The following is a 13,323-nucleotide window of genomic DNA, read 5'->3' on the forward strand; positions in this document are numbered from 1 at the left end:
CACTTAGGACAGAGGGAAGGAGACACTCCTTCGCACAGAGAGGGGTATAGAATGGGCTATCTATAGAAGCTGAATTAAAAAGAAAGTAAACAGAACTATTTAAATGGTATCTGTTGGCTTATTTTTGTCGTCTTTAGTGTTTTGAGAATTCCTCCTGTCACTAATAACTTGTTAGAATTGTTCAAAGTCTTAGCAATGTGACTGGGATTCGGACCACCTGTTTGTCTCCTTTGTCCCCAGACACAGACTGACCTGTGACCAGGCACTGGCTCACCCCTGGATGGAGACCGTCAAGACCATGGACCCACGAGCCACCAAGAGCCTGTCCAAGATGAAGATGAAGAAGTTCCTGGCTCGGCAGAAGTGGCAGGTATCAGAGTGCAGCACCAGTCCTCCGTGAAACAACATGAAGCTAAAACTGCAGCCAGTCTAGTGCCTTCCATGTTGGAGCATAAGAGAGAGGAAATGCATTTCAAATACATAGATTACTAGTATAGTTTTTTTCCCTATGATCCTAGCCAGGGCAAAATTCTGAGCTATTTACTCCAATCAGTACTTTTAATTCTCACAATAATTTCATAAAGGAAAAGTCCAATAAAGTTGTCAAATTGCAATAAACAACTGATGTTTAATGTAGGGGCTTATAAATGCAGCATACAAAATTCTTGCCTACGAATCATTCACGTTGTTTACTTTCCAGTTATTGTTTTGTTTAAGTCTTTTCATTACATCCTTGAAATGTATGTAGTTTAGTTTTTTAGAATTATTGTCGACTAAAACCATTACAAGATATTTCTAGTTTGTTCCCCGCAGAGACTTTTTGCATTATCAATGTGACACTAAGGGTAAGAGAGTGAGACCAATTGTATGGCCTTTGGCCTTCAAACCTTGATCATGCAGGGATGATTGAACAAGGGTAGAAGAGAAGACTAAATTCAATTTAAGCGTTCTTTGCAATGAGGGGATATATCATTATTTTCTTAATATCTTAAGGTGTAACTTGTGTTTTTTGGTTTCTACATCTCCCTTTTTGGTGTGCAATCCAAAAATAAACCTGTAAGTCACTGTCAGCACCTCAGCTGGGTGGGACACTAATAATGTGCACCTCACGCTCTCTCAGAAAACAGGAAAGGCTGTGCTCGCTCTGAAGAGGATGTCTCTACTCTCCAACAAACAAGAGGGTGCAACATCACACTGCCCCCCTGTGGAGAAAGACGGTACGGCAGTGTCTTGGTATTCATTCCTCGTTCTGATTAACTGTATGCAGTGATCGCTGTAATGGTGACTTCCAGGACTGGTGCAAAATTCAATGTGATATCATTTGAATGCTTTGGGGTGAAATAAAGAAAAGTTGTGCCAGACAGTCCTTCTATATTGGTAATATCTGGGGTACCTCTGCATCTGTGGGATGGAGTCTGATTACAATATTTTAAGATTATCAATTCATGGATACCAAGATATTTCATGAGCAAGGGGCCTGAGTGGGAAACATGGGCATTGAAAGTTCAACCCCTAGTTGTTTTGCTGTATTTCCCTAGAAATTGATAGCATGTTGGGCTACCGCTGGCAAAGAGCATCTCCTGTGTTGAGGTGAAAGTGCTTTAACAGACTTGTTCTAGTAATTTTAAAAACAATGTTTGGAATAAGAACTAATCAGAATGATCGCAAAAACATCACAGTGACAAACGCAGTAAAAACAATATAAGAGCATTACACGTGAAGTGCTTTAAAGCAATAGGAATACTCCTTGGTTCAATTTGAATTGGTAGCTCAGGAGTAAGGTTGAGCGTGATTTGTGCTGATTCCCTTTTATAAAGGTTTCCCATAGTAAAAGTAAGCATTGTAAAGCCCAGGCACAGTAAAGTGTATTTAAAAGCATGGCGGACTATAGTAAATGCAAAGTGTAACCATGGAAAAAGCAAGGTGGGGGGAGTGCAAATGTAAACGTTTCTAAGGATGGCCCTGTCTCTGTCTTTCAGAGCTGCAGCTGAGCCTGGAGGAGGAGCGTGCCCTGCACTCTCTGGAGCAGCAGCTTCGCTCCGAGCCACGGTTCCTCACTCGTATGCAAGACCTCAGCAAGCCCGAAGGCTCCAGCGTCTGTCTGCAGTGCCATATCCAAGGTAGCCCTGCCTCAGCATTTCGTTTGGTTTCATTTTACTGGCAGTTATATGAGCATTGTTCAGTGTAACTCACTTTGTGGGTATACCATTTTAAATGCATTTTTTTAAGCTTCTTTTTCTTATTTTTAAGCTTCCATTAAAAAAAAAAAAAAAAAAAAAAAAAAACTTTTTTTTTAAATTTCATTGGTGATATATGTACATAAGAATGTAAATTAATTAAATCTAGAACCAACTAATCTCTCAAATATCACACTGTACACACTGCATGGAAAGTGACCTGTGCAACTACACTTAAAATATACACAATCAGCACTTTTGTAGTTCAGAGATTGATCTAGTCAGAGCCAACTCATTCTGTCAATGGTTATTAGGTTTTAATAAATACATTTGAAAGAGGATAGTTTGACATAACCAGATTGTCACTTAGATGATTATGGAAATATAATTTTAATTGAGGTAGAAAATGGGGTTGCAAATGCAATTAACTTTTTCTGGTACAGGCGTGGAAATGACTCTGATACGAGCAAAGACTAGAGATTCTATATTATTGGATGGTGTCTCGGGTGATAAGAAGAACATAGTTTACAAATGAGAGAAGGCCATTCGGCCCATCTTGCTCGTTTTGGTTGTTAGTAGCTTATTGATCCCAGAATCTCATCAAGCAGCTTCTTGAAGGATCCCAGGGTGTCGGCTTCAACATTACTGGGGAGTTGGTTCCAGAACCTCAATTCCCTGATGACAGCAGTGTCACAGTACAGCCTAATAAGCTTTTGTTTTTCATTTTAAAAGCAGGTAAATCTGACCGCAGAACATATTGCAGCAGTAATTTCCCCAGAGCTGCTGCAGCACTGTCACATGTTTTACTGACACTGTACTGTATGCTAGAGAGGTCTGTGAGCTTGGCTTTGATCCCCTGACTCAGTGTGGCTTCTATGTTGAGGTCATGTGAATTTCTGCCTGATGAACACACTTTCATATATCCATTATAGAAATGTGTTCCAGTAAACATTAACCATATCGCTGCCACACTTTGGCCATATCCATGATGCAAACGATGGCTTCTTTCGACTGCTCATATCTCAAACATTTTGAGATACCTACTTCATATTCAATGTTCTGGGAACTCCTCGGGTGAAATCCAGTCCAATTCAATTTGACCACTTGGAAATGTACCGGGACGTTTCGTCAGTTTGTATAGCCACAGTAAAATTTTGTCTGAACATTCCAACAGTTAACGACATAAATGCCCACTAGCTTCTTTGTGAATGAAAGCTGAGAGGTTTTTAAATCCACATTTAAGCTTTTTAAATGATAATCAAAGCCAACATTGACAAGTTCACCTCATTTGACCCCTGTGTTTGGAATTTCTGACAGGAAATATGATTCTTGTTCATATCTTCATGACTGTTAAAATAAAACACTCCATCGCTTGTTCTTTTTATGCAAGAGGGCATAAAACATTAGAAGGATTTGTACTGGCACCTATTTTAAGATGGAAGACAGACAAATCTAAAATAAATATATTTATATAGTGCATAACTGATTATGCCCTGAATTGATTCTAAACATACAACTACTTTTAAAGAGGAAGTATTTTCACATGGTATTTTAATAGATTTTACAGTTCCTTCATTCTGAATGAATCTGGTTGTGTTGCTCCAATACCCATCGTATCTGATCCTGCAAGATACCATTCTGTTAACTGAGGGACCTCTAGCATGTGCCATTTATACAGGCTGCTACCAACTGAAAGGTACAGATGGAAAGTGATCAATGCACATTTTATGTGTCTTAAGTAGTAAATTCAGCTATTTGCAGGTCAGAATAGATTGAGTTGCAGACAAAAAAACAGGTGTTGAAGACGAGTGGGGTATTGCTGCAGACCAGAAGGCAGTTAAAGACGCTTTAACATGCTAGCTGTCGCGAAGTTAACTTAAAACAGAAAGAAAACAAGGGATTCGTATAATTACTTTACACTTAAAAAAAAAAAAAAATTAAGCCATTTCTGTCTTGGTTTAAGATGAACTTGTATGCAAAAAGAGGGCCCCTTGTGGCATATCCAGTAAAGGCGCTTCGCATGGGGTGCAGGATGCACCCTACAGCTTGGATGTCACCGGTTCGAGTCCACGGGAGCTGCCCGAGGACGGCGCACAATTGGTCGAGCGTCGCCAGAAGGCGGGAGGATTTAGGTCGTCCAGGGTGTCCTCGTCGCACCAGCACCCCTGTAGTCTGGCCAGGCACATGCAGGCTTGCCTGTAAGCTGCCCAGAGCTGCATTGTCCTCTGGCGCTGTAGCTCCTGGGTGGCTGCATGGTGAGTCTGGAGTGTGGGGGGGGGGAAGCGGTTGGCTATGACACACGCTTCAGAGAACAGCGTGTGTTTTCCTTCGCCGCTTCTAAGTCAGCGCAGGGCTGGTAAGAGTGAGCTGAGCCTAAAAATAATTGGACATATAAAAATTGGGAGAAAATAATAAAAATAATTGGCAACGACTCAATTTCTATTTAAAAAAAAAAAAAAAAAAAAAAAAAAAAACACAAACCTGTCGGATAACTATGGCATGGAGTGAGAAAGCACAGTAAGAACCGTTTTTGTGTATAGCCAGTGAAAGTAGATGGGGCTGGCTGAGTTGGAAGGCTGTACTGTGTTGCTCTCTCTAATGTACCACCCATTCAATCCAGGCTACCCTGATCCAGAGGTGCTGTGGTTTCGGGGTGAGGAGCCATTGAGAGAATCCTCCACAATAAAGATGGAGTATGAAGAGGACGGAAGTTGCTCTCTGCTCCTATCCAACACCTCTCCAGAGGACACTGGGCTGTACTCCTGCAAGGCCACCAACAGCCAGGGGGAGGCAGTGTGCTCAGCTAGACTTACCATCTCCCCCCTGAAAAGCACCAAAAACAGGTATAGCCCCAACGAGCCCCAAAGAAGTACACGTCCATAGTATATAATATTTAATATAAGCTCTTGAATGCATTTATAATTCAGCACATGTCTGGTCTTGGGAATTGGAAATTCTGCATGTTACTGAAATCAGTATAAAAAAAATATATCCTGCCACTTAACCTGTATGACACTATATGATTGACGTAGTAGTAATAGTATGGTTTGGCTCTGGACAGTCAACAATGTCAAAGTAGTGAAGGCATTAATCTTGTCCCTGTAGTTCTATGTATGCATCCTCAGGACAGGTACAATGTGGAAGAAGAAAAAAAAACTTATTAACCAAACTGTATGTGGTTTAGTTCCTTTTGCTAGCACCAAATTCAATACAGCAGCTATTTATATATTGAATGAACAATACTGTATGTAATGCGATGCACAGATTAAAGGCTTCCTTGACTTTCATGAGCACTTAATTTACCCCAAAGGTTTCTTCCCCGACCCAGTACTCTCCACACCTGCTTTACATGCTCTGACCACTGAGCCACTCCATTCCATTGTCTAGCAAACTACTTTGCAGCACTGCAGTATAACTATTGAGTCACAGAATTGTCTTGTGTCTGCCCAGCAGCTGACCCGAACATCCCTTCACCTAAAATTGCAAAACAAATTAAAATCCTCATGCCCATTTTTATTATATTAGAATGGCAATAATAACTCCTAGACACTCATGTTATCGGTGGTATTTTCCTGTCTCTGGTGTCTGTTGGAGGACTGTGAAGGACCAAGTGCAATGTGATTTGTTGCTGCAATGTGATGGAAAGGTTGTAGAAACCACATGTTTACTTATTTTTATTCAATAATCAAATATATAATTGTATGGGGAAAAAATGTAACAAATGGTATAAGGATAAAAATAAAATATTATTTACAACTCCAACTTGTTTTTGTTTTTTATTTCTCATACAAGATAAAAACCTGCATTTTAATATTTTTCTAAGGTTGATTTACAGTCTGGGGTTGATTATCGTGTATAGCCTTACACAGTATGTACAGGTTTATTGTGTTTCATTTCTTCTAAGAATTTACAACTTCAGGTATGTCGCTGGCAATGCACTTTCTGCATCATCCTTGCTTGTAATTTTTAATATATTTTGAAAGCAAAAGAGTGAACAGCCCTATAACGGATAAGAGATGGGACAAACTGAACAACAACTTCAATTAATATATAGAATCTTATGTGCAGACCTGCACATCTCAAGGCGCTGAGCAACAGTAAGATATGTGACTGCTGATTGGAAATTCACCATGTACATAACAAATAAGTTACTACAAACAAATGATTATATATACACTTTACCCAGAGTGTGCAACAAATGCATTTTGCAATATTGTTCTATTTGCAGAATGTTCTGTTTGCTTCCTGACCAGTGCATGCTCCTTTTGCAATGATAAGGTAAAAAGTATCAAAGTGCTTTGCAGTTAACAAATTGCATTATGTGTGAATCACTGCTCACGTGACGTTTAGCAACGCAGTAACTGACATTGAACTGAAGAGTCCCAGAGAGTTTGCTTTATGACTGCCCAATGTCCTCTGTAATGGAGGTATTCTAGACAGACATAGAATTTAGTAAGTTAATAATTGTGTTCAATTCCGATCTCCAGCCAGGAATCAAATACAAATCAGAATTTTGCCTGTATCACACTGACTGGCACGATTACTAACCTATTATTGCCTTCATGTTTAATAATACATCTTACCCTTTTGAAAAAAAAAAGGTATGCATTGGGACTTGTGCAAGTATTTGAAAAGCATGAAGTTAGTTTAATTACAGTGCTGTGTATAATTAGACTGACAGTATTGGGGAACATAGTAGTTGGCGTGACAACGAATGTGTTGCCCTTTCTGCTAAGTTGTTGCACAAGTTTGTATTTTCAAAACGTATGGTACGTTGAGAGTGTCTTTTAGATAATATTGTCATGTAAATAGTTCTGTTTTCACCCAGAGTAAATGTTTGTTACCCACTGTGTTAGGTCATTTGACAGCACAAATCACATACTACAGATTAATAAGTAAAATCTTTTCATAAAAAGTCTGCTTAGCTTATTCTAAAATGATCTGCCCCACATCCTACCGTTTTAAAATGGTTTCCCTAGCGTTGCATTCTTCTGTAGGATAATGTTAAGCAAGAAAAATGTCAATTGCAATATCAAAGGAACATTAATGTTTTGTTTTTTTTTCCAAAACATACATTTTCAACCAGGAAAATTTCTTTACACCTTCCGACTTCGCCTGTCTTAATTGTTCCTTGGTGTCGGACTGACCTATGGCACACCCGGTCCGCTCTGTGGAGAAACGCAGCTGCTTTCTGGCTGGAAGAAGCTTCAAGGAACTGCCTTAATCCACAGTTTAGTGTTGCTTTTCCTTTAGCACAATACGTCTACAACTGACACCCTGCTGCTCTCAAAATTCAAATGCAACATTCCAGAAGCGGTGATTCCCAGAATACAGAAATTATTTTCTGTGCACATATCTATCAATTTCATTTTGAAAAAAAAAAAAAAAAAGTACAATGTCTATCACATGCCTCTCCTCTACTCTACTGGCCAACAATGCAACAGGGTGTAGGGAGACACAAGGGATTGGGGGTAGGAGGGGGCAGTGTGGGGAAGAGAATGGTAGGCTCTTTACAAGGGTCTTGTATTGAATGCGAGCGGAGATAGGTAACCAGTGGAAAGCGCGAAGCAGAGGGGTAGCATGAGAATAGTTCAGAATGTTGAATGAGCTGAAGGGGGTGGATAGCTGAAGCAGAGAGACCAGCATGGAGAGAGTTACAGTAGTCCAATTGGGAGAGTACAAAGAATTTGGACGAGAAGTCGAGTGGAATAAGCAGTGAGAAAATGACAGATTCAGTAGATGTTGCTAGAAAAAAAGCGGCAAGTGCGTGACAGGGAGGAGATATGTTGAGAGTAGGAGTCAGAGGGGTCAAGAATAACACCTATGTTTTTAGTAGGAGATGGAGAAAGAGGAATAGTCAAGCGAGACTGAAATGGAGAGGTCAGAGGAGGGAGAGATCAGATTTGTTTGAGGTGATGTAAATGTGTCTAAGTTGAGGTGAGAGAGGAAGATTGCCATGGTGGGCAAGTCTGCTGAAAACTGGGAGAATGAGTCCATAGGGGGAAGCAGCGAGAGAACAGAGGTGAATGGCTGGGTAAATGAATAAGTTTTCAGGTCCCGGTAATGTATAAACTATCTGCAGTAATATACCAAAAACGTTTTTATTCACTGGTATGTAAATATATTCATAGGTATTGTGAGGGTGGAAACCATGGGGGGTGAGGAAAGGATACCAGGAGTGTGGGGTTCCTGATAAAATAAGAACATAAGAAAGTTTACCAACAAGAGGAGGCCATTCGGCCCGTCTTGCTCGTTTGGTTGTTAGTAGCTTATTGATCCCAGAATCTCATCAAGCAGCTTCTTGAAGAGTCCAAGGGTGTCAGTTTCAACAACATTACTGGGGAGTTGGTTCCAGATTCCCATGATTGTCTCCCAGGATACTGTCACTATATAGGTAATTTTCCATTTTGGATCTTATTATAGTTTCCATAAGTTTACATATAATAGAAGTCAGGCTTATTGGTCTGTAGTTACCTGGTTCGGTTTTGTTTCTCTTTTTGTGAAGAGGTATTACATTTGCAATTCTCCAGTCTGTCAGTACAAGCCCTGTGTCAAGAGACTGTTGCATGATCTTGGTTAGTGGTTTGTAAAGAATCTTTTTTCATTTCTTTGAGTACTATTGGGAGGATCTCACCCTGACCAGGGGATTTGTTTATTTTAAGGTTGGTCTGGGGAGAAAGAAACAGATAATGATGAAACATTAAAGTGAAATATCGCCTGAGACCATAGCCTGTTATACTTACCCAGTCTTGTGAAGCGCTTCCTCTGCAGGACTCCTGAAGGAACAGAGTCCACCCTGTGAATTTACTGTGACAGCACCAGACGATTTACATGGGGAAGGAAAAACAAAGCAACAGAGTTACCAGAACTTCAAGGGGAATGCAATGGACAGACTTGGAATGTACAGCCCTACCAACCCTGAGGTCTTGTGAACCAGATTGTGCACGCAGATACTGGACTGTGTACAGCCCTACCAACCCTGAGGTCTTGTGAACCAGACCATCCACCCACATAGTGGACTTTTACTAGTAATTTTACTACAATATACTACACCCTGCAGTATATAAAATAAAAATATGGTTTTTACCGGTTCTAAGGCAAGCTTCAGCAGAATTAACTAGGGACAAAAGAAAAAGTGAAGCTAGAACCCAGAGGGCAGGTTTTCGTTTGTTTATTATTTTGTTTATTTTTCTTTCAAATAAAAACGTACCTTTTGATTCTGCTGTTCCGTCTCCTCTCTGCAAAGGCAAATCCTGGCTACCACGCCAATTATAGAACTCATAACTAACAGTATTTAAATAGAAGAAAAAAGTACCTGCAATAGGAGTTGAATTTCACTAATGAGAAGAATGTTCTCTATAAAGCCAGACTATGCTACATTTGTTATGATTTTTCAGCTGTGACAGAAAGAGACACTTATTGCAAAGAGGGAATTTTTTATTATTTTTTTAACTAGGGGAAGTCAGGAAGTAATTGGGGCAGTGCGCAAACAAATTAGAAGCTGATAAAAGCCTGGTGTGTTAATACAAAAATAAATGTAAAAAAAAAAAGTAAACGTCAAAAATAATAAAGACAAACTTGCGTTAAAAAAATAATCTTCAATGAAATGAAAGCTTTAATCACTTAAATGCTATTAATTGACAGTCGTAATTTATCATATATATATAGATATATATATATACACACACAACACCACACATACACTATCATATAATATATATATATATATATATATATATATATATATATATATATATATATATATATATATATGGTATTGCTCAATTCTATAGCAGTGTTTTCTTTTACTTATGGTTAATTAAAACCACCATCTGTTGGAAGACTAAGGCGTTGTGCATAAAGTATTTAATTAGGTGTAGATCTACAGTATTGTACACATTTTCACATCTCCACCCTCAAGAAATAAGCTTAATACGATTCCATTACCAATAAAAAATAACCCATTCCACATTGTTTAGTCCATGTGTCGTGGATAGGCTTCGTGGTGACGTCAGACCAGGGAGGAGACAGACACAGTACAGGGATATGGAAGCGCTGAAACACACGTTTAATAAATGAACACAATAAAAGATTTAAACAAACCAAACAAAACAATTTTACAAAACGGCACAGTGGCCAAAACAAACAGACATAAAACCAAACAAGTATCGTGCTAGTCTAAACTAGCACGAGTAGCATTTGTACTGATCGAAAACCATGTACTCTCAAAGCAATCTCTAAGTAACAAAGCTCTTCTCTCCTATTATCAATTCTAGAGGTTCTCCTCCATGCAGCCCTTGCTAATGTCCTATGAACTGCCACTGGTCATATCATAGTCATAGTGTACTCACTGTACAAACCATTCCATTAGAAAAGCCATTCCCCTTACCTTATACTCACAGGGATTATTTTGTTGTTGTTGTTGTTGTTGTTGTTGTTGTTGTTATACTGATTTAAAAACAATGGCATTCTTATAAATTGGACTATTCTTTTGTTTTGTTTAGTCATTGCATAATATAACTCAAGGTGTGAGTTTTTAATGAAGCCAAATGGCAAGCACTAAAACAACAGTACTACAGTACTTTAAAATCAAAAAGTGATATTGTAGGGCTGAATTTAAAACTCCAATTGTTCAGCAACATTGAGTTGTAACATTTCTGGTTTATAATCTTCGGTGTAAATCTACATTTATGAAATGGCTGACTCAAATTACCAGTGCAGGTTCCTCTTACTGTCTCCGCTCATTGTTAAAGTTTATGCAGGTTTCAGTGTTGCATGACACACCTGTCGAGAACATGGTCCTGCTACTTCTCATATGGTAATGGTACCTAGGAATCAATTCTGTTTTATTAATCTAAAACGAATTCTGTGGTTTGTATTAGTCAATAAAGCAAGAGGGAGACAGCACTAGAGTGCTGAAAATTGAGTGTTTCAGTGATCGCTGTTCAGGTGCATGCCAGAGTGACAGAGCTGAATGGAGTGTTCTGTTATCCTGGACAAGTGCTTCTGAAGTGTGTTGGCTTCAAATGTAGTTTTTTTTTTTTTTTTAAATACATTTTGACATCTTCATTGTTTAATTACAGGTATAGAATTATCTCTTAATCATGATATTTTAAAACTAAGCTTACCTGGTAAAAGCAGAGCCATGTGGTATGCAGGTCATACTGCGCAGGTCTTGGCTGTGCGGAGTTGCCAGTCTTCCCTGGGGATTCTGAAGAGAGCATCACTTTGGCTCTGGTGCTCCCGTGGGTTAGGGAGGAAAAACCGACAGGGACTGTTTCTCCTCATTGTGCTACAGCGAACCCTACTGGGTAGGTGCTCAATGAGCTCAAAAGAGGACACCCGCAGGGCTGTCCTTTGTCCTCCAGAGGTCGGTAGCTCATTGACATCCTATGTTTGGGTTATTATGTAGCACAGGTGATTTAATATGTATACTTGTATTTAGTCATGGGTGTTTCACAAATAGTTCACATGCAGACTGTGCCTGGACTCAACTGAATGATTGATTAGCAATCGAGTCCCAGCACAGTTGAATAAAACAGGCACAAATCTCTCACTTGGGGTTGGGTGTTCAGAGGAGAGAGTGTGAGACGGGAGAAATAAATATAAGGAAAGTAAAATTGCTACTTATGCTGGAAGGACCAGCACAATAGTATTCACTGGGTTTTTGTTTGTGTTTCTTTTGGCCAACATGCCATTTATTTTGTATCAGTGTTTTGTTTTGTGTTTAGACCGTTTATTTGAAATAAACATGCACAGCAGCACTTCACTCGCAGCACTGTGTGTGTGTGGATCCATTCACTTCCTGATCTGATATCACCCACACACCATCCTTGCCACATACAGTATGGTGTCAGTGTGTGGGATAACTGCACCTCTACACAGGCCAGGAACAGTACTGCGGGAGGAATTTTTTTTTTTTAAATATCCACTCTCGAGTTCATGAGTGTAAAAGAGGGAGCTGGCTCAGTTGTGAGATCGGAGGATGCCCACTGAACCTTCAATTCTCCTGAGCTGTGTGGGCAATTGATGTGGCGAGGGGAAATAATGATTGGACATTCCAAAATGGGGTAAAATAATTGGGCACACATAAGATGGATCTTGATGAATCCCAGGATACTTGTGCGGCTTCTGATGAGCTAGGGAATGCAATTGGATTTATGTTTTATTTATTTATTTATTTATTTTAGCTAAGTACCAACGTGGCCCTAGGAGTTATCAGACCATATCAGCAGGACCTAGTTTAGCCAAGTCTTTCCTGGCTTGGGTTTTACAGTATGAGCAATCCAAAAATGTGAATGTCTCCAAGGGAGAAAATGTATACAGTTATATGTCCACAAATTTTAAGAATTGAAAAGTTTCAATTTCTGCAGTGCCCATCCTTGAAGGGGTTAAGACTGCGCTTATGAAGAATGGGCTGCACAACCAGCTCCATAGTGCTCAATATTACATAACTTATTAGAACATTTACTGGGTCAATTGCATCATCAGTGTTCTCATCAAATGCCTTTGGACTTGCAAGACACAATTACACAATGTCAGTTTTACTTTTCTCATATTATTTCAACCATTCACAGACTTGACAAAATGAACTGCACCTCGAGTTAACTCATACCGATGCTATAAATTGTAATGCACTGCAATAAAACATAGAGAATATACTTGGTGAATGCACAGATAAAATCCCTGGATTAATTGCTGCTGTAGTGCAAAACTGCCACTATAGCTTCAGTTGCCACTGCATGTGGCTTAAATAATAACTTTAAAATCAACACAAATGCTCATACATGATGAATATACTGAACTAAACAATCTCATCAGAGGCAAGAACTGTGAAATAAATGAACTAGGAAAAAAGTACTAATTAAAGGACCAAGCGCATTATCAGCTCTCAGTTATGTTGACAGTGCTGGAGAGCTGAGTCAGAGAAGCTCGTCACTTACTGTTCTTTCAAATCTCCCCCAGATTCAACCAGCAGCACATAGCTCTGTCGAATCCAAAGGGAATACATCCTGCAGCATCACACAGACACCCTGCAGGCACTAAGACCCAGAAGACACCTGCTCACCTAGTTCCACTGTCCCTGCTCATGTTGCCTGTGCTGCAGCTTAGTTCCCATTTCCATTAGATGGCTGTGTCTGTACTG

At 39.5% G+C, this 13,323-nt stretch overlaps 1 protein-coding gene across 1 annotated transcript in view; it reads left to right on the forward strand.

The window, feature by feature from the left end:
- Positions 1-5,908, forward strand: part of mylk5 (myosin, light chain kinase 5) — a 50,995-nt gene extending 45,087 nt beyond the window's left edge. Inside the window, 4 exon segments of the mRNA XM_041231647.1 lie at positions 241-370; positions 1,121-1,217; positions 1,980-2,120; positions 4,798-5,908. Coding sequence (XP_041087581.1) covers positions 241-370; positions 1,121-1,217; positions 1,980-2,120; positions 4,798-5,060 — 631 coding nt within the window. The 3' untranslated portion in view covers positions 5,061-5,908.
- The last annotated feature ends 7,415 nt before the right edge of the window (positions 5,909-13,323 follow it).

This window comes from Polyodon spathula, chromosome 28 (assembly GCF_017654505.1).
Source record: "Polyodon spathula isolate WHYD16114869_AA chromosome 28, ASM1765450v1, whole genome shotgun sequence".
Taxonomy (NCBI): domain Eukaryota; kingdom Metazoa; phylum Chordata; class Actinopteri; order Acipenseriformes; family Polyodontidae; genus Polyodon; species Polyodon spathula.